Below are 26,335 nucleotides of genomic sequence, written 5' to 3' on the forward strand. Positions count from 1 at the left end.
AAAGCGCTTTTGCACCACTATCACGTGCTTAATACGCCACCATTGTTCATTCACAATATCGTGAAAGTCCTCGGGACAAGGGAACACCTGACCCGACTTCTGGGCTTTGTGGGAGCGAAAAACTACCCGCTTTCCTGACTGTGGGCTCTTTATCCTATTTTAATGTTTCCCTTACTGAACTAATCAGTGCTTTCACCATAGCAAGCATTTTTGGTGGTAATCACCTCTGCAGATTATTTTTTGAGCTAAAAACAAAAAAAAGAGTAAACTGAGAAAAAAAAAAATATATACTTTGCTACAGAACACCTCAAAAAAAAAAAAAAAAAAAAAAAAAAAAGAAACATTTCTTCAAGTTAGGCCAATATGTATTCTGCTACATGTTTTTGGTAAAAAAATCCCAATAAGCGTATATTGATTGGTTTGCACAAAAGTTATCAAGTCTACAAACTAGGGCATAACTGGATTTTTGACTTACCATAAAATCCTTTTCTCTTAAGCTCATTGACAGACGAAGCCTTCTTGATTAATATCAGTAGGGTTATGTCCTACTCCTGTAGGGGGCAGTATAACCCTATGGATATCAAGATATGGATTCTGCATCTGTCAATGAGCGAAAGAGAAAACTGGATTTTTTGACTTACTGTAAAATCCTTTTCTGTTAAGCTCATTTACAGACGCAGAATCCATATCTTGATATCCATAGGGTTATATTGCCCTCTACAGGAGTAGGACATAACCCTACTGATATTAATCAAGAAGTCTGCATCTGTCAGAATTTTTTATTTTACTAGTAAAAACGGCAATCAGCGACTTCTAGCAAGATTACAATAGTGGCAGAAAGTTGGACAATAACTGACATTTTGGGAACAAGTGACACTAATTCAGTGATAAAAACATGCACTGTACTAATGACACTGGCTGGGAAGAGGTTATCAGGGGAAATCAAAGGGTAAATGTGTTCCTAGCCAGTGCTTGGGTACAGTGGGGGAGGTGCTGTAACTATGGGAAGGCATGGAGCCATGTTCTGGCTTTGCAGGAACACAGGATCCATGCCTCCCCTACTGACAGAAGGGCAATCTGACTTGTTTACATAGACAGACTGCAATTCTGCCTGTGTAACAAAAGGTCACCGGGTGCCGACAGATAATGAGTCCACAGAGGAAAAAAAAAAAAACAGTGGGAGTGGGCCGGCGGCAGTGTGCCCCCAACCCAGAAGTGCTGGATCACATGCTAGGTACATGATCCAGCGCAGTAGAGCCACCTTGCCGGAAAGCTGTTAACCCCTTCCTAATCAAAGCCCACCATATACACTGATACTACCTAATTGGGCTGCCAATCACACCTGAAAGTGCTCCACATACCATATCAAATAATATTTCAAATTATTAATGCAGCACTACCATTTACAAACCTTAAGTCTTTAGCCAGCCTACTGAAAATTGCACACTCAATTCATGCAATACTTTATAAAGTAATCCAAAAACATATGAAGAAATTAGATCAAGTGCAAGTCCACCCGAACACTAAAATCCCTGCATCTATAGACCTCCACAATCTAACACTAACCCATCTAGCCCGGAAAAGAAGAAATCGGTATACATATCCTTTTTTGAAGCCGCTCCGGTCTCGTCTCCAGTGGCGGAAGCTCTGCAGAGGACACAGCCAACAACGGCTGTGAAATGATTAGGAAGTGATGTCACCCATAGACTTACTATGGGAATGTGTCCTTTGCATCCACCTACAGAGCGAAGCTGCGTCTTACAGCTCACTATGGGAATGAGTCGGATTGGCTTAAAAAAAAAAAAAAATGTATACTGATTTCTTCTTTACAGGGGTAGATAGGTTAGCGTTAGATCATAGAGTTCTGTAGATGCAGGGATTTTAGGGTCAGGGTGGACTTCTACTTTAACACAGTAAATACAAGAGACTGTAACTTTCAGATTATTAATGTCTGTAAATGGCAGTGCTGCACTAATAATTTTAAATAGTTTTCAAAGGAATTACCTTCACTAACAAATGTAGGGACTGGGCGCACTGTATGAACTATGTAGCCTCAGCCCATAGGAGCATTATACAGCGTTGTGTTCTGGCAGTGAGATGGGGGACTTCCTGTCCCACTACAGAGCAAAATTCACATCAGGCCGAGTGTTGCTCAGCCATTCAAAAGGAATTTTGAATTCTTCTATATGTAGCACTGCCCCCGTAGGGACTGCTGGAAATTGTCTTGACAGCCCCCCCCCCTGGTTACCAGCACACAGTCATGATTTAATCCAACTCCTTGCTCCCATGGGCTCTTCACAGTAAAACAGTCTAGGGGTGTTTTTGTTCGTTTATTTTGTAGTTGGGACAGAAGGGAATAGTGGGATACTCAAATTGAACTATTCAAAACATTTGAGGACTTCTATCTTCAAACCTCTGCTATTCGATATGGAACAGCCAGGCTGTTTATTCACCTTGCCACTGAGATGAATGGGGTTTTCTTTACTCTAACAAGGAGACTTGGACAATCGCCTTTCTTCAAGGCATTCTCACTAGCATCTTCATCCTGCTGACACCCATCCACTGACTAACCTAGGAGCAAGGGTGGCCCCCTCAGGTCAGGCCCCTTGACAAGTTCCTGTACTCAAGATACTGCAGAAACCGGACATCTTGTGTCTACCCTTCTCAGTCAGCTTCCATGGGCCTCTGGGTTCAGCTCCTATCGACCACTCCTCCGGCCCTCAGAACGACCTCCTGGCAACTCTACAGAGACGGGCGGCCACCCCTCCCTCCGGGACTCCGCTCTCAAACGAAAGACCCCAAACACATGTACTCCTGGCCTTTATACAGTATCCCAACATACACAGAGGTGACCTGCCCTCTGCCAATCATCAGGACTGTATCAAAAGCTATGCACCAATTTATCAGGTTTCCTTCCACTGTCCAATATGCCTCCCTATTGGACCAGCGTGAAACTCTAGACTGAATGAGTTGCACACTGAGCAGACCTCACTAACCAATCATGCTCTCTGGTAGGCAGAGAGCAATATAGATTTACCTGCAGTTCCTCTGGTAAGCAGACAGTGCTCAAAACTATACACTCACTAGCACCTAATTTTTTCTTTTTCCCGCTCATCGCCATGCCACAGCCACACAGCCGAAGGCCCCTTTCACAGGGGCCGTCTGATCCGGTCCGCCTGTCAGTTTTTCAGGCAGACCTGATCGGACCCTTCAGTATCCTCTATGGAGCGGTAATCTGTTGCCATCTGATCCTGTCTGCCAAAAACAGACGGATGGCGGTTCTATTTTCTATCCATCCCGAGGATCGGATAAGATGGCATTGGATGGAAACGGACAGTGTTTCCATCCGATTGCCCTATAGAGGAGAGTGGGGTTCTAGTTGTCTTTGTGTGTAAATTTACTGTTATTTTTTGAAAATAAAGCTTGGTTGTTTTTTTTGTTTTTTTTTTAAACAAACTGGCTCCTAACTTTAGCTGGCTCCTAGATTTCAGGCAAATTTGTCAAGCCCTGACTTAACCCAGCTAGAGATTGTATTCCAGCCATGTGGAAACGACCTCCTCCTACCTTTGCCCAATAGTTCGCCAGAGTGAATGATATAGAAAGCACAGAGCATCCCACCTTTGCCCTCTGTGACAAATCTGAAGAACATAAAACCAGATGGTTTTACTAGGATCAGTTTTGTTTCTCTGATGAATACTCAATATTTACAAACCATCTTTTGCCTATCTTAGATTGCCACATGAGTGTGTGTGTGGCAATCTGGGCCCTACTTGCAACCTCTCCATTTACCCCCTCCCCCCCCCCCTTTTCCTCTCTCCCAGTACATTTTCCTATTCTTTGCGCCCAAGTACAGCAAGCACCAGGACCGTCTCCTACAGTTGATTCAGCTGTGGGGATTGGTGTACAGAGCTTGCTCAGGAATGGCAGCAGGCAGGTGTGAGTACATATGCACACACACAGTGAGAAAACTTTTGGAGGATGGCCTGGTGTCAAGTGCCGCAAAGAAGCCACTTCTCTCCAGGAAAATCAAGGACAGACTGATATTCAGTAAAAGGTACAGGGATTGGACTTCTCAAGACCGGGGTAAAGTGATTTTCTCTGATGAATCCCCTGATTGTTTGGGGCATCCAGAAAAAAACCTTGTCCGGAGAAGAAAGGTGAGGGCTACCATAAGTTCTGTGTCATGCCAACAGTAAAGCATTCTGAGACTATTCATCTGTGGGGTTGCTTCTCAGCCAAGGGAGTGGGCTCACTCACAATTTTGCCTAAACACACCGCCATGAATAAAGAAAGATACAAAAAAACATCCTCCAAGAGCAATTTCTCCCAACCATTCAAGAGTTTGGCGACTAAGAATGCCTTTCCAGCATGATGGAGCACCTTACCATAAGGCAAAATTGATAAGTGGCTTGGGGAACAAAACAAAAAGTTTTGGGTCTATGGCCAGGAAACTCCCTAGACCTTAAACCCATTGAGGTCGCTTGGACAATCCTCAAAAAGCGGGTTAAAAAAAATAAAAAAAATAAAACAAATTATGACATACTACAAACATTGTTATGCAAGAATGGGCTGCTATCAGTCAGGATGTGGCCTAGAAGTTGACAGTAGACAGTATGACAGTAACACTGCAAATATTGACTCTTTGCATGAACTTGATGTCATTGTCGAAATCCTTTTAAACTTACGGAATGCTTTAATTAAACTGCAGTATACCATAGTAACATCTGACAAAAAGATGTAAACACTGAAGCAGCAGACTTTATGAAAATTGTAATTTATGTCACCCTCAAAACTTTTGACCACAGCTGTACACAATTATAAAACCCACCCTACAAGAGTAGCACGGACCAGTATTACTACAAAAAAAAAAAAAGTATACCAAGGCAACTTAGTGTCCAGTTTCTATCAAGTCCTTACCTTGATGAGTAGGACGGCATGGCTGCGGCTGGACCGGTCGTTTAGTTTTGTACAGGCCACTGTTCGGTTCTGACTAGCTGGGATGAAATGCTCGTCAAAGTCTGAAAAGTTGTTAAGTGTTTTCTGTGTCACGCCAGGAATGAGGATGTTATGGTCCTTATCTTCTCGGATAGGAAGATCCTTGTTCTTTGGCTCCAGAAGATCCATCACCTGGTTAAAAACCACCAATAATTAAATAGAGAGACCAACGGGCTCTATATACAAGAAATATGGCAGGGGCCATTTCTGAGCTTCTAAAATAAGTAATCTCTGGTTTCAGAACCACTGACCTATAACAAGTATGTAGATTACAAAAGTTAGGACTGAAATCAGACCTGGCACAGCTTGAGGTAGTATATTGAAGAACTCTGTATAGCTGTCACTTTAACTGGCACACTCTGTGCAATTCAGGGCCCAGACTGCAGGTGCCCCCTTTAACTCTTCAGGGTTCACTGACTATGTATTCCCCTTCTGTAGCTTCAGGGTACTCAACCTAGGTACCCCCTTTACAGCTAGCTGACACTGGATCCATGAACCTCTTCCGGAGTGGTCCCCTCTAACTTTAGGCAGACACCCAGGGGCAATCCTCAGTACTCACGACCTGTGTAGACTTCCCTGGGACTGGACCCCTCTCTTTCTGCAGGCTCTCGGCACACCGGATCCCCCTCAGCTCAACTCGGCACTCTCTGGACACTCAGGCGACACCCTGAGACATCCACTTTCCTCAGACAGGAGTAGAGACAGACGCACTCTACTTCCTGGGACTCTGCTCCCGCCAAAGACACCATGCCCACTCCCAGAATCCTTTGCAGCCCAATCTGCCTTCTGGGGTAGTTACAAGCTGGGATGTGTCCCCTAAACGGGCTTCCCACACTGCCCTATGAGAAGCCTCTCACAGGAGCCAGTGGGGAATACTGCTCCCCTCAGCAAGCACATCTGGAAGCCCTGACCCCCTAGCTAAATAATTAACAGCCCTGCTGTTAGGCAGACAGGGCCCACTATACATTTACCTAGCACCTACCTGTAGGGTGCTACATCTGCAAAACCAAAATGTGTGGGTGTGTTTTGATGTATGCAAACACAAACTAATCAGCCTCTGATCATTGCAGACTTGAGACAGTAAGCAAAGGAATGGGTTTACTTGCCTTCTCCTGGTAAATCTCCACATAAGACATGCTGATGGAGTAAGTCCAGTTCTCTTCAGTAGCTGCCCGTGTCATCTGTAACAGATCTCTAACAGCCCGAGGGATGACACCTGGCTGATTCGGGTTCCCCAGCATTGTGTGCGTCTTCCCTACAGAGAATAACTAACGTTTATACTATGCTAAAGATTATAATAAAATCATTTGAGTCTTGTGATGGTGATACCAACCTGCTCCTGTGGGCCCATAGGCAAACACGCTAGCATTTTGTCCAATAAGCAAGTGTGGAAGAATGGGGTACACAGAGCCTGTGTAAACCTCCCGCTGAGTAGCAGCTTCCCCATAAAACGCATCAAACCTGCAAGGAAGAAATGGCACAGTATGAATAGTGTGACCTGACTTACTAAAAATCCTTTCATCCGCCAATGCTTTAAGAAAACTGGTAAGAAGGAGCGAACAAAAAAAGGCAATTACTGATTACTTCAGAAAATGCAAGTTGTTTGGCTGCCATGCTGAATTGCTTCAAAACACTGACCTGAAAGAAAAAAAAACTATGCAGAAAAATATCAGACTTTCTTCATCTGTACACCTGCCAGGATGTAAAGTACTGAAGCCAGGTGGTCAAGCATTACAGCCAGATAAACTACAGCCCCTGTATTAGGTGGAGGCTTGTCAGTCATGTAATCTAATGCCTTGTTCACACGCAACGATCGTTGGCCGTGAATTTTCGGCGATCGGCCGATTTTTGGCTTGTTAGTATGATGCTTCCGACAACCGACTCCGACTTTTCGGCCGAACAAAATGGTGTGCATGCTATAAAATTTTTGTTGGCCGATTTTCCGTCAGTCAGCACAGATTTCGGCAGACAAAAAAAAAAAAAAAAAAAAAAAAAAAATCAGATGAACAAGACTGGGCATGCTCAAAGAAAAACACACGGAAAGTAAACCAGCACATGACCTCACTTCTGAAGTTGGTTTTTGTTGGCCGAGAAAATTCGTGTGCAGTCTAGAGCAGTGGTCCTCAACTCCGGTCCTCAGGGCCCACTAACAGGCCAGATTTTAAGTATTACCTTGGGGAGATGCAGACTAGAGTACTGCAATCACTGAGCAGCAAATTATATCACCTGTGATGTATTTCAGTTATCTTGCAAACCTGGCCTGTTAGTAGGCCCTGAGGACCAGGGTTGAGGACCATGGGTCTAGAGCACATTTCTACCAACACAACACTGGACAAAAGACAGCCGATCGGTCGGCTGATAATCGTTGCGTGTGTACGAGGCATTAGGCTTTTTAATCTGGAAAAATTGAATTGAATTTATACAGCTTGTTTTCAGATTGAGCTCACTTCTGTGCAGCTTCCAGGGCAAGCTTGGTCATCAAAGCCCATTTCTAAGCATATGGCACTATCCTCTACCATTTGTTCCCCAAATCCCAATACCATCCTTACCCGTTTGGCCAACCCCCGAGTCTGCCATCCTATGCCCCTCACTGGCGCTGCAGTCTTTATCTGTACTAAACTGTCCCTTTGCTATGACATCATTGCACCACTGTAGTTCTAACAAAGACTGCAGTGGCGCAAGGTCACAGCGAAGGGATACTTTGCCGCAGGTAAAGACTTAGGCGCCAGTGATGGGCATGTGATTGTATCCTGCTAATTGATAGCAGATAGGAGTGCCCAAAGCTCTCAGGTAGCAACAAGGACAGTGGAAGGACCTGAACACTCTGCTGTAGGAAGATAGATAGCAGGAAACCAGCATGACACAATTAAAATATTTATATGTACTGCAGTAATTGGGGGGGGGTATATATGTGCATGGAGAAGAGCTTTAATGAATATTTCCCCCATCAATTATATCTGCCCAGCACATACCAAGGAAATGGTGGACATAGCCAAAGACATTAGGTAATTGTCTCCTGTCTAAATTCACCCTGGTATGCATGCATGGTAAAGACCCTAGACTGTAAACTCCTTGAGGGCAGGAACTAATAAATGTACAATATGCAAAGTGCAGAGTAAAATTGTTGGTACTATACAAATACCTGTAAGGGTCCATGCACACTGGCCATAAAAATGTTTGCATTTTATTCTTCAGCCTGTGTAAACACCTCTATGTTAGTCTTTGTGTCCATGCTAGTGGAGTATCTTGAGGCAGAAAAAAAAAACCCTTTAGAACTGCATTTAAGAGGAGCTTTCCAGCAGAAAAAAAAAAAAGCCGATTGTAAAGTCATGTTTTGTTTGGTTTCAATAAAAACAACATGTTATACTTGTGTAGCACCCTCCTAGGTAGGTGCTAGTGAGTATAGTTTTGAGCTCTGTCTGCTTACCAGAGGAGCTGTAGGTAAACTATATTGCTCTGCCTATCAAGGAGCAGGATCTGTTAGTGAGGTCTGCTCAATGTGCTCAGCATGCAATTCATTCAGTCTGAAGAGTGTTTCACGCTGGTCCAATAGGGAGGCATGTTGGACAGTGGAAGGAAACCTGATGAATAGGTGCATAGGCTTTTGATAGTCCTGTGGATTGGCAGAGGGCGGGTCGTCTCGGTGCATTTTGGGATACTGTATAAAAGCCAGGAGCACATGTGCTGAGGGGGTCTTTGGCTGGAGGGCAGAGTCCCGGAGGGAAGGGGGACGGCTGCCTCCTTCTCTGTAGAGGAGTCATGAGGTCGCCCCGAGGATCAGATGAGAGGAGCTGAACCTTGAGGTCCAGGAAAGCTGACAGAGGGGAGACATTGGAGACCCTAGGACGGCAGTATCATGAGTACAGGGACTTGTATCAAGGGGCCTGACCTGAGGGGGGCCAGCCCTGCTCATAGGTTAGTGGACAGGTGTCAGCAGAGGAAGAGAAAAAAGGATACTGGGGAGAGTGTCCTGAATGGTTTGTTCACCAAGTCGTCTTAGGAAAAAGACCCAATCCAATTTGATTCAAAGTGGCAGGGGTGAATCAACAGCCTGGCAGTATCAGAAGATAGGAGTCCTCAGCATTCTCTATAGTTAAAATGGAGTATCCCACTATTTTCTCCTATCCCCATTTTACAATAAATCACAAAACCACCAAATACCCCTGGACTGATTATTGGAGTGAGCAGAGCAAAGGAATTAAGGACTTGTATCGGTCATGACTGTGCTGGTAACTCCAGGGGACCTGTAGAGTGAATAACTGGCAGTCCTTACGGGGGCAGTGCTACACTTGCCTGCTCTGTGCAGTGGGTTTTGTACAGAGCAGCCTGGATCCTCCTCTTCACAGGTCCCTCTTCGGCTCTCCTGGCTCCTTCCTCCTGTTGAGTGCCCCTCACAGCAAGCAGTTTGCTATGTGGGCACCCGAACTGAGGCACAGTTCCTTGTATCCATTCAGGCACAGCGCTGTGGTTCAGCCCCACCTCCTGCCCTCATTCGTGAACTGACTGACAGCAGCGGGAGCCAATGAGAATGGGAGTCCCAGATGTTTAAGACAGTTGTGGACATCGCTCCGACATCAAGAGGCTTGGGTAAGCATTGGGGGGGCTGCTGCACAGTTTTTTTTTTCTATGCATGAAGATAAAAACGACCTGACCTTACAACCCCTTTAACCACTTGCCGACCGCCGCAAGTAGATATACTGAGGCGGTCAGCCCCGGCCAGGCAAAGTGACATATATATACGTCACTAGCCTGTGACCGGCTTATGAGCCAATAGCGGGCGCCCGCCGCGGCTCGTTCACTAAGCAGTCAGTGCGTGTGACCGGCGGACCCGATGTCCGCCGGTCACTCGGCGATCGTCGGTAGAAAGGGAGAAAGGCAGGCAGCTAGTGTAAACAAGCCGCCTGTCATTCTCCCTTGTGTAAAAATGGAGATCAGACGGTTCCATGTAGAACCGTTAAACTCTTTTTTTACAATAGTAGCCATGTCCCACTACAGTTAGAAACACGCCCCTAGGACACACTTAACCCCTCCCTCTCTAATACAGTTAACCCCTTCCCTGCCAGTGTCATTTTTACAGTAACAGTGCATATGTATAGCACTGATTACTGCAGTAATGTCACTGGTAACCCCAAAAGTGTCAAAAAGGTCAGTCAAGGGTCCGATCTGTCCGCCGCAATGTCACAGGCCCGCAAAAAAAAAACAAAAAAAAACACCAAAAATGACAAAAATCTTTCCCTTTGTTAGTAAAACGAGATAACTTTTGCGCAAATCAAAATACGCTTTTTGCGATTTTTTTTACCAAACATATGTAGCATAAAACAAATTGGCCGAAAATTTTATAAAATTTGGATTTTTACATTTTTTTGGGGGAATTTCATATAAAAAATGTGAAAAATATTGTTACAAAATTTACGCTCTTTTTTTGTTTATAGCGCATGATCAAAAAAAAAAAAAAAAAAAAAAAAAAACACAGGTGATCAAATACCACCAAAAGAAAGCTCTGTGGGGGAAAAAAAAAAGGACGTCAAATTCGTTCAGGTACAGCGTCGCACGACCGTGCAAAAACCCTGGTCAGGAAGGGGGTAAAATCTTCCGGGGCTTAAGTGGTTAAATGCTTATAAACCCAACACGTTTATGAGCGCTTGGAAGCACACACGTTAATAAATTCTGATTGCATCCTATGGGAAGTGCGACCTCTACTCTTCTTACAATTGGAATCTGCAGCAGTGGCAGGGTTGACACCCCAGCAGGATTTTGTTCATTTCAGGATATGAGAATCACCCGGAGCAGCGATTCCTGTTTTCAAATGCCTTTAAACTAGTGTGCAATACAAACTGAGCATTTTTCTGCCAGAGGTTTTGCCATTCTTTTTTGCCCCAAGTGCACATGGATCCCAACTATAAAATTGACTTTAGATACACTTTTACTTTATGTTGAATATGGTGGTGGTTAAGGTTATGTTTACTATAGTAGTTTTGTGCAACACTTACTGGTACTGCATGGTCTCCATCTGGTTCCTCCAGTTGATAATCTCCAGAGATTGGGAGTCCAGACCCCTGACACAGACTTTATCCTCCCCTGTCTCCACATATGGCCTCAAGCGGACTGCTACACGTACGCGGGTAATGGATGGCTTTTTCATGCCATGTGAGTCCAGGAGACTTACTCTTTTCGCCATGATTGTTAATGAACCTAAAAATACACACATTTCTAAAATAAAATCTAGACAACATACAGCACACAAGGTTATTAGAAATCTACCCAACACCAGACTCCTTTCAAAAGAACACCTAGAATGTGAGTTACGATTTAAAATGCAAGCTCAGACAGATGCTCTGCTTTATTAAACTACAGAAGTCCTCAAAAGTGAAATCCCAAATTTAGGTCCCTGGAACAGTAAAAGTAGCCAATGGGGATTACTAGGTCTGGTAAACCTGGTCACACAACCAAAAAATCTCTAACTTTAGAATTTCCCCACTTGGATAGGTTAGTCTTAGAATGTGGCTGCGAGTAGATTTAGAGATAGTTTAAGGGTCCATTCACACTAGCGCGACTTGTCAGGCGACTTGGTGGCCTGCCAAGTGGCGGTCGGTCGCTCGCCATTGAATAGTACAGGACCCGTTCTAATAGGAGCAACACAAGTCGCTCCGACTTAGAAAAAGGGTCTTGTACTACTTTGGGGCGACCTGGAGGCGACTTGCATTGACTTCAATTATATGAAGTCCGTGCAAGTCGCTCTGCGGTCACGGTGCACCGCGACTTCACAGGTCGTCCCACCAAGTCGTGTCGCCCCAGTCTGAATGGGGTGTTAGGCTAAACTGCTACAGGGGGGCACCCCTGACAGATCACGTACTGTATATACACATGATCCGACATTTCCAGGTAAGGGGTGGGTATGCGCACCACCGCCGGCTTATTACCGCTGTGAAAACACAATGGGAGCCTATTGGCGGGTACTATGTCTTTTGGCGCCCGTCAATCTTCTTGCAGAGACAGAACAGTGGTCTACGTAAGTAAACAAGGCAGATTGCTGTTCTGACAGAAGGGAAGGCACGGATCCTGTGTTTCTGCAAAGCAGGGACTAGAATTACATAGTTACATAGTAGGTGAGGTTGAATAAAGACAATAGTCCATCCAGTTCAACCTGTGTAGGTGTGTGTGGCTCTAATCATCTCTCATACCCCTGAATGTTCTGATCCTTGAGATGTAAGTCTAAGAGTCTTTTGAAAGCCACCATACTTCCCGCAGAAACCACCTCTTGTGGTAGAGAATTCCACAATCTTGTAGCCCTAACAGTAAAGAACCCCCCACGTTGCCTGAGGTTAAAATGCTTCTCCTCTAATCGCATCGTGTGTCCTCTAGTCCTCATGCAATCCTTGCGACTGAACAGCTTTTTTTCTAAGCTTAGATCACCATTGAGATATTTAAAAATTGCTATCATGTCCCCCCTCAGACGTCTCTTCTCCAGGGAGAATAAATCAAGCGATTGCAGACGCTCCTCATAATTAAGGTCCTCCAATTCCCTAATTAGTTTAGTTGCCCTTCTCTGGACTCTCTCCAGCTCCAACACATCCCTCCTGAGGACCGGCGACCAGAACTGAATCCAGAATCCATGTGTTCCCCAGTAAAAGCACCTGGTCAGGCACAAAATTAACCCTTTGATTGCCCCTGATGTTAGCCACTTCCTAGCCAGTGACATTAGTAAAAAGGACAATGCATATTTTTTTTATCACTGATCGCTATTGGTGTCAGGCGTCCAAATGCCCGCCGCAATACTGCAGTCCCGCTATAAGTCGCAGATCACCACCATTTCTAGTTTTTTTTTAAAATCAGCAATCATTTGTGATATATATATATATATATATATATATATATATACACATATACACACACACATACATACACACATACACAGGGACATGAGGGGCCACACAGTACATATCTATATACAGTGATATATGAGGTAATATATGGCCTGTATACAGTCTCTGGGGTGATATATACACACACAAAAACACGTGAGGTAATTGCGGCCTGTATACTGTGCAGTCTGTGGGGAAAAGAAATTATATATATATATATATATATATATATATATATATATATATGTTTTTTTCCTGTATACTGAGTGTCTGCAAGGCAATGTGTAATATATATATATATATACACACAAACACACACACAGAATATGAGGGAACATACATTATTATTTCAGGTACTCATACATATACAGTGAAATATGGCCTGTATACAGTCTCTGTGAGGTGATATAGACACAATGATATGGGAGGTAATTGCGGCCTGTATACTAAGCAGTCTGTGTGTGTGTGTGTATATATATATATATATATATATAATGTACTCGGTGTCTGTGAGGCGGTATATAATGACACACATATCCGGTGTTATCCATTATCTCTATAGAACGTGTGAAGTAAACCGGACGAGTGACTATTCCTCCCCCCGCACTCAGTGTGTCGTTGCTGCAATTTACCAGCCCCCGGTGTCCGCTCTCCTTCACTCACACAACCCACCGTCGCTTCGGCCCACCATCGGTTAGTCGCTCTCCGGATTCGTATTTGGCGGCCTCCCTCCTTTTCCAGCCAATGGGCGATCACAACTTCGTCACGTGGCACGCAAAATCGAGGCTTGGGACGCACACCGCTCCCCACTGGCCAGTTTAAAAAATCAGTCGCGTCACGTGACCAATACTTATAAACGGCCGCCATGTTTGCTGTGGGCAGCAGTTAGTTAGTTCCTACGTCATTTCCGGTTGTAGAATCCGATAGGTAGAGGTGTATTCTGATAGAACACCCCCAAGGTGTCCAGTGAAAAAAAAACAAAAACAAAACACGACCGATACTTCCCGGACCGCTGTACGTATTGCAACGTAGAAAGTGGGCTTGTACTGGAGAAGCGGGTGGTGACAGCTGAGGGAGGAGAAGGGCGGAAGTGACGCCGAGCACTAAGCAGGCGGGTAAACAGAGTGGAGGGAACATGGTGGATTCTGTATTCTGATGAATGGTGGAGTGACAGCAGAGAGAAAAGCAGGACAGACAGCAAAGTGAGTGACACCATCATATGTATAGCTGGGGGAAGGCTGCTCCTGCATTGAGTATAAATGGGGACCCTGCTATGAATATAGTATGTCTGGTACACATATTTATATTATAACTCTCTGTATTTGTAGCTTTGGATTCAGCGGGGAGAATTCTCATGTGTTTTTACTTCTACCTGTAACCCCAATGTAGCTTTCCCCTCACTTCCCGTTCTAATTGTGACCCCATAAGGGAAATTGTACCTCACTTCCTGTACTTGTAATGTCATTGTAGCTTTCCCTTCACTTCCTGACCCCATTGTAGCTTTCCCCTCACTCCCTGACCCCATTGTAGCTTTCCCCTCACTCCCTGACCCCATTGTAGATTTCCCCTCACTTCCTGACCCCATTGTAGCTGTCCCCTGACCCCATTGTAGCTGTCCCCTCACTCCCTGACCCCATTGTAGGTGTCCCCTCACTCCCTGACCCCATTGTAGATTTCCCTTCACTGCCTGACCCCCACTGTAGATTCCCCTTCACTTCCTGACCCCACTGTTGATTTCCCTTCACTTCCTGACCCCACTGTAGCTTTCCCTTCACGTCCTGACCTCATTGTAGCTTTCCCTTCACTTCCTGACCCCCACTGTAGATTCCCCTTCACTTCCTGACCCCACTGTTGATTTCACTTCCTGACCCCACTGTTGATTTCACTTCCTGACCCCACTGTTGATTTCACTTCCTGACCCCACTGTTGATTTCCCTTCACTTCCTGACCCCACTGTAGCTTTCCCTTCACTTCCTGACCCGACTGTAGATTTCCCTTCACTTCCTGACCCGACTGTAGATTTCCCTTCACTTCCTGACCCGACTGTAGATTTCCCTTCACTTCCTGACCCCACTGTAGATTTCCCCTCACTTCCTGACCCCATTGTAGCTCTCTTTTCACTTCCTGACCCCACTGTAGCTTTCCCTTCACTTCCCGACCCCATTGTAGCTTTCACTTCCTGACCCCGTTGTAGATTTCCTTTCACTCCCTGACCCAATTGAAGCTTTCCCTTCACTTTCTGACCCCACTGTAGCCTTCCCTTCACTTCCTGACCCCACTGTAGATTTCCCTTCACTTCCTGACCCCACTGTAGATTTCCCTTCACTTCCTGACCCCACTGTAGATTTCCCTTCACTTCCTGACCCCACTGTAGATTTCCCTTCACTTCCTGACCCCACTGTAGATTTCCCTTCACTTCCTGACCCCACTGTAGATTTCCCTTCACTTCCTGACCCCACTGTAGATTTCCCTTCACTTCCTGACCCCACTGTAGATTTCCCTTCACTTCCTGACCCCATTGTAGCTCTCTTTTCACTTCCTGACCCCACTGTAGCTTTCCCTTCACTTCCCGACCCCATTGTAGCTTTCACTTCCTGACCCCGTTGTAGATTTCCTTTCACTCCCTGACCCAATTGAAGCTTTCCCTTTACTTTCTGACCCCACTGTAGCTTTCCCTTCATTTCCTGACCCCACTGTAGATTTCCCTTCACTTCCTGACCCCACTGTAGATTTCCCTTCACTTCCTGACCCCACTGTAGATTTCCCCTCACTTCCTGACCCCACTGTAGATTTCCCTTCACTTCCTGACCCCACTGTAGATTTCCCTTCACTTCCTGACCCCGCTGTAGATTTCCCTTCACTTCCTGACCCCGCTGTATCTTTCCTTTCACTCCCTGACCCAATTGTAGCTTTCCCCTCACTTCCTGACCCCATTGTAGCTTTCCCTTCACTTCCTCACCCCACTGTAGCTTTCCCTTCATTTCCTGACCCCACTGTAGCTTTCCCTTCATTTCCTGACCCCACTGTAGCTTTCCCTTAATTTCCTGACCCCACTGTAGCTTTCCCCGCACTTCCTGACCCCGTTGTAGCTTTCCCCGCACTTCCTGACCCCGTTGTAGCTTTCCTTTCACTCCCTGACCCAATTGTAGCTTTCCCTTCACTTCCTGACCCCACTGTAGTTTTCCCTTCATTTCCTGACCCCACTGTAGCTTTCCCTGCACTTCCTGACCCGTTGTAGCTTTCCCCGCACTTCCTGACCCCGTTGTAGCTTTACCCGCACTTCCTGACCCCGTTGTAGCTTTCCCCGCACTTCCTGACCCTGTTGTAGCTTTCCCCTCACTTCCTGACCCCGCTGTAGCTTTCCCTTCACTTCCTGACCTCACTGTAGCTTTCACTTCCTGACCCCGTTGTAGATTTCCTTTCACTCCCTGACCCAATTGAAGCTTTCCCTTCACTTCCTGACCCCACTGTAGATTTCCCTTCACTTCCTGACCCCACTGTAGATTTCCCTTCACTTCCTGACCCCACTGTAGATTTCCCTTCACTTCCTGACCCCACTGTAGATTTCCCTTCACTTCCTGACCCCACTGTAGCTTTCCCCGCACTTCCTGACCCCGTTGTAGCTTTCCCCGCACTTCCTGACCCCATTGTAGCTTTCCTTTCACTCCCCGACCCCACTGTAGCTTTCCTTTCACTTCCTGACCCCATTGTAGCTTTCCCCTTACTTCCTGTTCTAACACTGACTCCCATTAGGGAGATTTATCATCCCTTCCTGTCCCTGTGTTGCCATTGTAGCTTTCCCTTCCTTCCTGGCCCCCATGGCCCCATTGTAGCTTTCCCTTCCTTCCTGACCCCATGGCCCCATTGTAGCTTTCCCTTCCTTCCTGACCCCATGGCCCCATTGTAGCTTTCCCCTTACTTCTTGTTCTAACACTGACCCCCATTAGGGAGTTTTTCCATCACACCCTGTCCCTGTGATGCCATTGTAGATTCCCCTCACTTCCTGTTCTGTGACACCCGTTAGGGAGATTTTCTATCCCTGTTATGCCATTGTAGCTTTCACCTTACTTTCTGACCCTATTGTAGCTTTTCCCTCACTTCCTGACCCCATGACTCCAATGTAGTGTTCCCCTCACTTCCTGTTCTACTTGTGACCCCAATGGGGAGATTTTATTTATTTTCCAGTCCTTGTGACACCCATGTAGGAAATTATAGATGGGACTGGAAACCTTAGGCATCAATAAAAAAACATAGTCATAGTTCTAGCCCTCCCCCCACTCTACCAGGAATACATATTTCTCTTCCTGTCCTCACAGGAAGTGAGGGGTATTCTTCTCCATAGAGACCCAGGTGGCAATAAAGACCAGACAAAGGCGCTAATCCTTCCCCAGGAATAACATGTTTTCCCGCATGGAAGGGTTAGAGCCTTTGCCAGGTCCCTGCTGTGGTATTTAATCCCTCTCTATTGGCCCTGGTGGTGATCCCTGCCAGGTAAGGGGAAATGCAACATTTTTGAGTTGCCACCAGAGCAGGAAGTGAGGGGAAACCTTTCTTAGGGGACAGGAGATAATCCATCGCTTTGAAGAGATTCCCACTTCCTGCTGAGTCTCTGGGACTGGAGGTGAGGGGGGGGGGGGATCTTCCAGTGGGGACACCTGGTCTGGTGACAACTGTCTAAGGGGGTATCCAAGTGGGATTTCCTCCTATTTCTTGCAGGACAGTAAGTGAAGGGGGGGGGGGAGGGGGAGCACACCAGACAGAAAATCCTAACTGGGGTCCTAAGGGAAGGATGTCAAAGCTACCCTTGTAGTGATTCCCCCCCCCCCCCGCAAGGGTTAAATGTTCATTTTTATTTTGCCTAGGTACCTTTGAATCCTTCCCTCCCAGCATCCCTTTAACTGGGTCTTTACACTCAGCGGTTGGGGAGGACTAGCCGATCACATGACCATTGTACACATACAGTATACCGTCCTATCAGAATGTCATTGTATTTTGTCCCCGCGCAGATGCAGGACGCCTCGGAAGATGGGGAGCAGAAGGTGACGGCCGGTATGGAGTCCCTGGCTGTGAAGGAGAAGGAGGAAGAAGAGGAAGAAGAAGGAGAAACAGAGGAACAGAACCAGAAAGAGGAGGGGGAAGAAGAAGAAGCAGAGGAGGAGGAGAGGGAGAAAGAAGAGGGTGAGGCAGAGGAGGAACAGGACCGGCAGGATGAGGAGGACGAGGAGGATGATGAGGACTGGTGCATTCCATGCAGTGACGATGATGTGGATGAGACGGAGGGCTGGATGCCACAGACAGAGGATATCAAGCGCCTGTATGAGCTGATCGCCAGCGAGGGGAGCCTCCCGCTTCAGGTGGACATCTTAGCTCGACGACCTCTGACACCGGAACCGGATCCTGAGGATGAGGAGTCTGACCAGGAACAGGAGGAAGAGGAGGAGGAGGAAGAGAGGTTAGTGGATTTATAAATTGTATAATACAATACCAGGGAGGTATACGGTGAGCTATATAGTGTTATGTAAAGCAGATGTGACAAGTTTTCTGTTTTGTTTTCTTTTCTTCTGCAGGCCGCATGTTCCCACAGAGTTTGACTTTGATGATGAACCAGTCACCCCGAAAAATTCAATGATTGACAGAAGGAGAACCCCGGGTATGTACGGGGATAATGGGTTCGGTGGGGATTGGGAGGTGACTCCTACATATATAAAAATGTAGTCATGGGGCTCTATTCCAAATGGAGAGAAGATGTTTGTACAGGACACCAACGTGCCATGATGAAGGCCCGGGTTGAGAGGCAACGTGCCATGATGAAGGCCCGGGTTGAGGGGCAACGTGCCATGATGAAGGCCCGGGTTGAGGGGCAACGTGCCACGATGAAGGCCCGGGTTGAGGGGCAACGTGCCACGATGAAGGCCCAGGTTGAGGGGCAACGTGCCACAATGAAGGCCCAGGTTGAGGGGCAACGTGCCACGATGAAGGCCCAGGTTGAGGGGCAGCGTGCCACGGTAAAGCCCCAGGTTGAGGGGCTGCGTGCCACGATGAAGGCCCAGGATGAGGGGCAGCGTGCCACGATGAAGTCCCGGGTTGAGGGGGAGCGTGCCACGATAAAGTCCCAGGATGAGGGGCAGCGTGCCACGATGAAGTCCCAGGATGAGGGGCAGCGTGCCACGATGAAGTCCCAGGATGAGGGGCAGCGTGCCACGATGAAGTCCCAGGATGAGGGGCAGCGTGCCACGATGAAGGCCCAGGATGAGGGGCAGCGTGCCACAATGAAGGCCCAGGATGAGGGGCAGCGTGCCACGATGAAGGCCCAGGTTGAGGGGCAGCGTGCCATGATGAAGTCCCGGGTTGAGGGGCAGCGTGCCACGATGAAGTCCCGGGTTGAGGGGCAGCGTGCCACGATGAAGTCCCGGGTTGAGGGGCAGCGTGCCACGATGAAGTCCCGGGTTGAGGGGCAGCGTGCCACGATGAAGGCCCGGGTTGAGGGGCTGCGTGCCACGATGAAGGCCCAGGCTTCAAGGTTAAGGCTGGGGCTCAAGGGAGAATGTGCGGCGGTGAGGGCCCAGGATCCAGGGTGAACGTGCCATCAAGAAGGCTGACTCCAGAACATCTTACTGAAATGGGTGCTGGGAACTTTTAGAAAGGCAAGTGGGGGCCCTGGGTAGATGGCATCCACACAGCAAGCCTTCTCTCCATAGGAACCCAACAGTAGCTCAAACTATTGAAATACAGGAATTACGGAAAGGAACGCCAGATCAAAACCACATGAATTAGTTCAAAATAATTTTTATTGTTGGTAAAAAAAAAAAAAGCATATAAAAACAAGCAGCCCGTTTTGGCAGGCACCACCATTCCCCCTTCATCAGGGCCCAAAAGAGGATAAAACTTGGATGGATTCTGAGAAAAAAGTGACTTCAGAGATCCAAATTAGAATGGTGGCTTTAAGATCCTGACATCCTATAACGTCCTTCATGTGCGCCACTCGTGTGTGCCCCCGGGGGCACATAAAGTGGCGATCGGTGGTGAGCTGTGTCCCCCGGACACAGCGAATTACTGATCAGGGTATAGGGCCGATGACGTAGGCTCTTTGTTTACATGTGATCGGCTTTGTCCAATCACACAGTAATTTCCTTTCCTCATCGCCTCGTCGCTGTCAGTGTCTGAGGAAAGGGAAGTCGATAACTGGCTTTCCAGCTACAGGGGTCATTTATACTAATAATCGAGCCACTGATTATCAGTGCAGCCCCATCAGTGCCGCCTCATCAGCGCACATCAGTGAAGGAGAAAAATGTCATTCTTAACAAAATGTTATAACCGAAACTAAGAATTATTTTTTTCAAAAATGTTTTTTTTGTTTAACAAAAAATAAAAATCCCAGTGGTGATTAAATACCACCAAAAGAAAGCTCTGTCTGTCTGAAAAAAAAAAAAAACGATAAAAATGTCATATGGGTACAGTGTTGCATGGCCGCACAATTGTCAATCAAAGTGCGACCGCACTAAAAATTGACCTGGACAGGAAGGGGGTGAAAGTGCCCAGCAGGCAAGTGGTTAAAACAATCTTGGTCTGATTCATCTGGTTTTGTTCTTTCGCTCCGGTCTTCATTTGTATAGTATAAGGAAGGGCTGGGTATCGGTGAGTGTGCCATGATGAAGGCTGAGGTGTGGGTGAATGTGACATGTTAAAGGCTGAGGTTCAGCTGACTGTATCATGATAGAGGCAGAGGTTCCAGTGAACGTGTCATAATGAAGGCTGAGGTGTATACAAATATGACACAATAAAAGCTGAGGTTTGACTGAACGTGCCATGGCAGTGGCCAAGGTTTGGGCTGAACGTGCCATGGCAGTGGCCAAGGTTTGGGCTGAACGTGCCATGGCAGTGGCCAAGGTTTGGGCTGAACGTGCCATGGCAGTGGCCAAGGTTTGGGCTGAACGTGCCATGGCAGTGGCCAAGGTTTGGGCTGAACGTGCCATGGCAGTGGCCAAGGTTTGGGCTGAACGTGCCATGGCAGTGGCCAAGGTTTGGGCTGAACGTGCCATGGCAGTGGCCAAGGTTTGGGCTGAACGTGCCATGGCAGTGGCCAAGGTTTGGGCTGAACGTGCCATGGCAGTGGCCAAGGTTTGGGCTGAACGTGCCATGGCAGTGGCCAAGGTTTGGGCTGAACGTGCCATGGCAGTGGCCAAGGTTTGGGCTGAACGTGCCATGGCAGTGGCCAAGGTTTGGGCTGAACGTGCCATGGCAGTGGCCAAGGTTTGGGCTGAACGTGCCATGGCAGTGGCCAAGGTTTGGGCTGAACGTGCCATGGCAGTGGCCAAGGTTTGGGCTGAACGTGCCATGGCAGTGGCCAAGGTTGGGCTGAACGTGCCGCGATAGTGGCCAAGGTTGGGCTGAACGTGCCGCGGTAGTGGCCAAGGTTGGGCTGAACGTGCCGCGGCAGTGGGCAAGGTTGGGCTGAACGTGCCACGGCAGTGGGCAAGGTTGGGCTGAACGTGCCGTTATGAAAGCTACGATGTGCACAAATTTAACATGATGTAGACCAGGGTGTGGGTGAATGTGACATAATAAAGGCTGAGGTTCAGCTGAACGTGCCATGATGAAGCCTGTGTGTGTTTGAATGTGCCATGATGAAGGCCAAGTATAAGCTGAACATGCCATGAGCAGATACTGCTGTGCACAGTACATCACTTTCAGCCAAACGTTGGGCTATGTTGAAGCTCAAACCTCGTGCCATGATGGAGCCCAAGTTTTGGCTGAACTTTCCATGGTGGAGGCTGAGGTTTGGGTGAATGTAACATGATGGAGGCCAAGTTTGACCAAAATGTACTGGCTTTATACAATCTACTTTCTCCAATGAAGAATAAATAGTTGCTGTTCGGATATAAAGTTCCCAAGTACTGATCATGGTAATAGGGACCTCCCCCCTTTTTTTTTTTTTCTGAAACTGATATATTTCTTATAATATATAACATAATCAACTCCAACAGTATTTTGTCTCGCCCCCTGGGGGAGGGTCTTTACAGTGTTTTTTAAAGTTAGTCTAAAGACGGAAGTGGTGCCAGATGGAAGTGCTAACCACTTAGCCACTGTGTATATGATCACCTTTTACCTTCAAGTGTTACAAAGCCCACAACAGTAAAATCAGTCTGTATATGTAGTAAAGAATGCTTGTTATACTCACTCTGGAACCTAAGGGGTTATCCTTTGCATTGTGTAAAAAGGCTGTTTAATCCTGTCTTCTCCCTTCTTCCACTGTCCCCAATCTATCTTCTGATAGAACAGAGGCTAGGGGACAAGCTGCACGTGTTCAGTTTGGTGTGTATTGCTAGAGGTTTTTTTTTATTTTTTCTTGGGAGAGTGCATGTAATCAGCACTGTCCAGACAAGAGGGTCAGGGGGTCTTGCAGCCTCATAGGACAGTCAGAGGAGAATGAAAACTCCTACAAGCTTTAACCAGACATTGATATGTCACAAGCTATATACTTGCTGATGAGAAAAGGTATTTAGCAGTTTATATTTACTAAAATAATTGCATTTCCATGTTCTGTGTATTGTGGGAGCCCAGGTATAGTGAATTCAGGGTCCTGGGTTTAGTAACACTTTAATGCATTCTTTGCATTACGGTAGAAAACCTTTTGGGGTGCAGCTCCCCCCAGCCCCCCTTATACCTATCTGAGCCTCATCTCAATCCAGTGATGTGCATGAGAGCAGTGGCTCTCCCGGGTCTTTCTCTCCTCATTGGCTCACACAGCAGTGAAGCCATTGGCTCTTGATGCTATTAATCACAGCAAATGAGGAGAGAGTAGGGGCGGGACCAAGCTGCACTCAGTGTGTGAATGGACAGTGTCTGTTCACATGAAGCGTGGCTTGGGAGCAAGCCTGCCTGAGAACCCCCATAACATGAAGCTTGCTATTGGTGGTGCTCGGTAGGGGGGGGGGGGGGGGAGCCAGGACTACTGAAGTGGGATCCAAAATGAAGATTGGAGCTGCTCTGTGTAAAACCATTGCACGGAACAGGTAAGTATAACTTGTTTTGTTATTTTTATAACTTGTTTTGTTATTTTTAAGAGAGAAAAAAAAGAACCTTTACAATCACTTATGAACTTCTGTCAGTAACATTATCACTGATTTGTTGGTAACAAACAGACCTTTAAAGCATTATAGAGACTCAATAGTGCCAAATTTGCATAATGCTGCAAAGGGAATAATAAAAAAAATGGCATTAAACAGAAGCCCCCTACTGTTAAAGAATGGTGTGGGAGGGTTAAAAAAAAAAAAAAAATATATATATATATATATATATATATATATATATATATATATATATATATATATATATATATATATATATATATATATATATAGGATATATGTGAAGTAGGGGTGAGGGAGTTGAAAGTTTTTCAAAAAGTGGAGAAAGTGCTTGGATTGAAATAAAATTTGGGAAAATCAGGGAAATCAGTGTGAATAGGCAATATTAGGGGTATGTTGAAAAAGTTGGACAGGACTGAAATGGTGGATCGAGGTAAAAATAAGGTATTTTAATGGGAATTGGGGGGGTGGGGGGGGGGGACTGTTTTTGTAATATGTTTATTTGAAGGAAATTTATTTTTGAAGGTTCTGTAAAATTTGATTAACACTAATGAAAATTATAATTAAAAAAAAAATCACTGATTTTATTGTAAAATAGGACTTTAGTTTCATAAGTATTTATTAGGCGTCAGCAAAAAAAAAAAAAAAAAATACAACTAACCGTGTTCTGTTACAAGTACAGGTGAGAATGGTTTTGATTATGCAGGATGTGGAAACCTTGCAAGCGGACCTGAACAAAATAACGGGGTGGGCAACTACATGGCAGATGAGATTTAATGTTGATAAATGTAAAGTAATGCACTTGGGGGCCAAAAACCAGAAAGCAAGCTACTCACTGGGGGGGGAACCTCTGGGTGAGTCTAGGATGGAAAAGGACTTGGGGGTACTGGTAGACAACAGGCTTGGCAGTGGCATGCAATGCCAGGCCGCTGCAAGCAAAGCCAACAGAATACTGGGATGTATAAAAAGGGGGATTCACTCCAGAAATAAAGAGATTATTCTCCCGCTCTACAAGACTCTGGTCCGGCCACACCTGGAGTATGCTGTCCAGTTCTGGGCACCGGTCCTCAGGAAGGATGTGCTGGAACTGGAGAGAGTCCAGAGAAGGGCAACAAAAATAATTAGGGGAATGGAGGACATCAGCTATGAGGAAAGACTACAAGCACTGAACCTTTTCTCTCTGGAGAAGAGACGATTGAGGGGGGATATGATATCAATGTACAAATACTGTACTGGTGACCCAAGCATAAGGAACAAACTATTCAGAGAAAGGAGATACAATAAGACACGTGGCAACTCACTAAAACTAGAGGAAAGGCGTTTTAACCTTAAAGTGCGTAAGGGGTTCTTCACTGTAAGAGCGGTAAGGATGTGGAATTCTCTTCCACAAGCAGTCGTATCAGCAGGGAGCATTGATAGTTTCAAAAAACTATTAGATGGGCACCTTAATGACCACAACATACAGGGGTATACAATGTACAACATTCAGGGGTATACAATGTACAACATACAGGGGTATACAATGTATAACATACAGGGGTATACAATGTACAACATACAGGGGTATACAATGTACAACATACAGGGGTATACAATGTACAACATACAGGGGTATACAATGTACGGTTAAAAGCAAACGCACACACACATCATAGGTTGAACTGGATGGACCGATGTCTTTTTACAACCTCACTAACTATGTAACTATGTAACTATGATTAGATGGAACATCCAATAACTGTTTCCCTTTTCCTTCTTAGGGAGGAGCAGCCAGAAGAGGGAGGCCAGGCTGGATAAGGTTCTCTCAGACATGAAGCGTCATAAGAAGATTGAAGAGCAGATCCTGAAAACGGGCCGCGACCTCTTTGATATGGACCCTGACTCTGTACCCACTCCGAAACGCTCCTCCGCAATCTTCCCCCGACAGAGGAAATACTGAACTAGTGGGAGATAGAGACTGGAAGTAAATTAATATTGATGGGGACACGGAGCCCCATTTGGTTGTGAATATCGGATGGATGAGGCTATGTTCTGAGAATTCTTGACCAAGAGCAGCACCATTATCTGGAACACTAACATTTTCAACATGGCACTGCTCCAGGCAACCTCGGGGCAGCAACCAACCACGGGCACACGAGTCTCCGAGATCCGCCTTCTCCCCTCAAGACATGTAGACATTCAGGCTGTGCTCTGCCATTTTCTTTGCTGAATTACAACAAGTTTTATTGGCAACAGACGAAGTAAGTCAGGCATCATCTTCTCTGCCAGGCATGGCTCTTCTACTCATGTGTTTTGCCCGCAATATGGGCTTAATGACAGGGTTTCTAAACCTATACTGAGGATGAAGTTGTGTCTGACGGGGAAGGAGGTGTCTGATTAACCTCGTCTGGTGCCAAAAAAGGTTGTTGTGATTCACAGCGAAGTGCATCATATTTTACACACTGTCACCTGGAATGTAGAAGGCACGGTAGCCCAGACTTCTGAGGGAATCTTGTCAAAGCCCAGCTCCAAACTTTGTTCTCTTCCACCTACCTCCCTTTTGTGCCCCCACCCCACTGGCATTTTTTTATTTATTTTTTTTTTAAAATCTCTATGTACCTTTTCCGAAGTCTTCAGGTTGGGTATATGGTGCTACAGGGGACTCTTCCTCCTAGCCTTCTCTCAGGGCTGGCCAGTCCTCATTGGGACAGTTGTCAGCATTGAGGGGACGATGTCTGTGTTCCTCATTGGGGCAGTTGGCAGCGTTGAGGGGGACGATGTCTGTGCTCCTCCTCATTGGGGCAGTTGGCAGCATTTAGGGGGGTGATGTCTGTGCTCTTCATTGGGGCAGTTGGCAGCATTGAGGGGGTGATGTCTGTGCTCCTCATTGGGGCAGTTGGCAGCGTTGAGGGGACGATGTCTGTGCTCCTCATTGGGGCAGTTGGCAGCATTGATGGGGACCATGTCTGTGCCCCTCATTGGGGCAGTTGGCAGCATTGAGGGGACGATGTCTGTGCTCCTCATTGGGGCAGTTGGCAGCTTTGAGGAGACGATCTTTGTGCTCCTCATTGGGGCAGTTGGCAGCGTTGAGGGGGACGAGGTCTGTGCTCCTCATTGGGGCAGTTGGCAGCGTTGAGGGGGACGAGGTCTGTGCTCCTCATTGGGGCAGTTGGCAACGTTGAGGGGGACGAGGTCTGTGCTCCTCATTGGGGCAGTTGGCAGCATTGAGGAGACAATGTCTGTGCTCCTCATTGGGGCAGTTGGCATCGTTGAGGGGGACGAGATCTGTGCTCCTCATTGGGGCAGTTGGCAGCATTGAGGGGACCAGGTCTGTGCTCCTCATTGGGGCAGTTGGCAGCGTTGAGGGGGGACGATGTCTGTGCTACACAGAGAATTTAAGCCTGTGTGATG

The 26,335-nt window shown here is 46.5% G+C and overlaps 2 protein-coding genes across 3 annotated transcripts in view; one reads left to right on the forward strand and one right to left on the reverse strand.

The window, feature by feature from the left end:
- Window positions 1-11,183, reverse strand: part of KIF22 (kinesin family member 22) — a 32,301-nt gene extending 21,118 nt beyond the window's left edge. For both annotated transcript variants that reach the window (XM_082261141.1, XM_082261140.1), the window contains exons 1-4: window positions 10,986-11,183; window positions 6,329-6,456; window positions 6,102-6,250; window positions 4,918-5,127 (exon numbers count right to left, since the gene is read on the reverse strand). In XM_082261141.1, the coding sequence (XP_082117267.1) occupies window positions 4,918-5,127; window positions 6,102-6,250; window positions 6,329-6,456; window positions 10,986-11,173 (675 nt within the window). In that variant the 5' untranslated portion in view covers window positions 11,174-11,183. The remainder of the gene's footprint in view (window positions 1-4,917; window positions 5,128-6,101; window positions 6,251-6,328; window positions 6,457-10,985) is intronic.
- A 2,750-nt stretch (window positions 11,184-13,933) lies between these two features.
- On the forward strand, window positions 13,934-25,015 carry PAGR1 (PAXIP1 associated glutamate rich protein 1). Its single transcript, XM_082261176.1, has 4 exons — window positions 13,934-14,059; window positions 17,864-18,309; window positions 18,425-18,507; window positions 24,706-25,015. Exons 2-4 carry the CDS (start codon window positions 17,864-17,866, stop codon window positions 24,882-24,884), a joined length of 708 nt encoding a protein of 235 aa, XP_082117302.1. The 5' UTR covers window positions 13,934-14,059; the 3' UTR covers window positions 24,885-25,015.
- Window positions 25,016-26,335: the final 1,320 nt, after the last annotated feature.

Source organism: Pelophylax lessonae, assembly GCF_965119305.1.
Source record: "Pelophylax lessonae genome assembly, chromosome: 6".
NCBI lineage: Eukaryota > Metazoa > Chordata > Amphibia > Anura > Ranidae > Pelophylax > Pelophylax lessonae.

Coding starts and splice junctions, on each gene's coding strand:
- PAGR1 (XM_082261176.1), top strand. CDS start 17,864: ATGCAGGACGCCTCGGAAGATGGGGAGCAGAAGGTGACGGCCGGTATG. Junction 18,310..18,424: donor GAGGAGGAGGAGGAAGAGAG/GTTAGTGGATTT, acceptor TTTCTTCTGCAG/GCCGCATGTTCCCACAGAGT. Junction 18,508..24,705: donor TGACAGAAGGAGAACCCCGG/GTATGTACGGGG, acceptor TTTCCTTCTTAG/GGAGGAGCAGCCAGAAGAGG.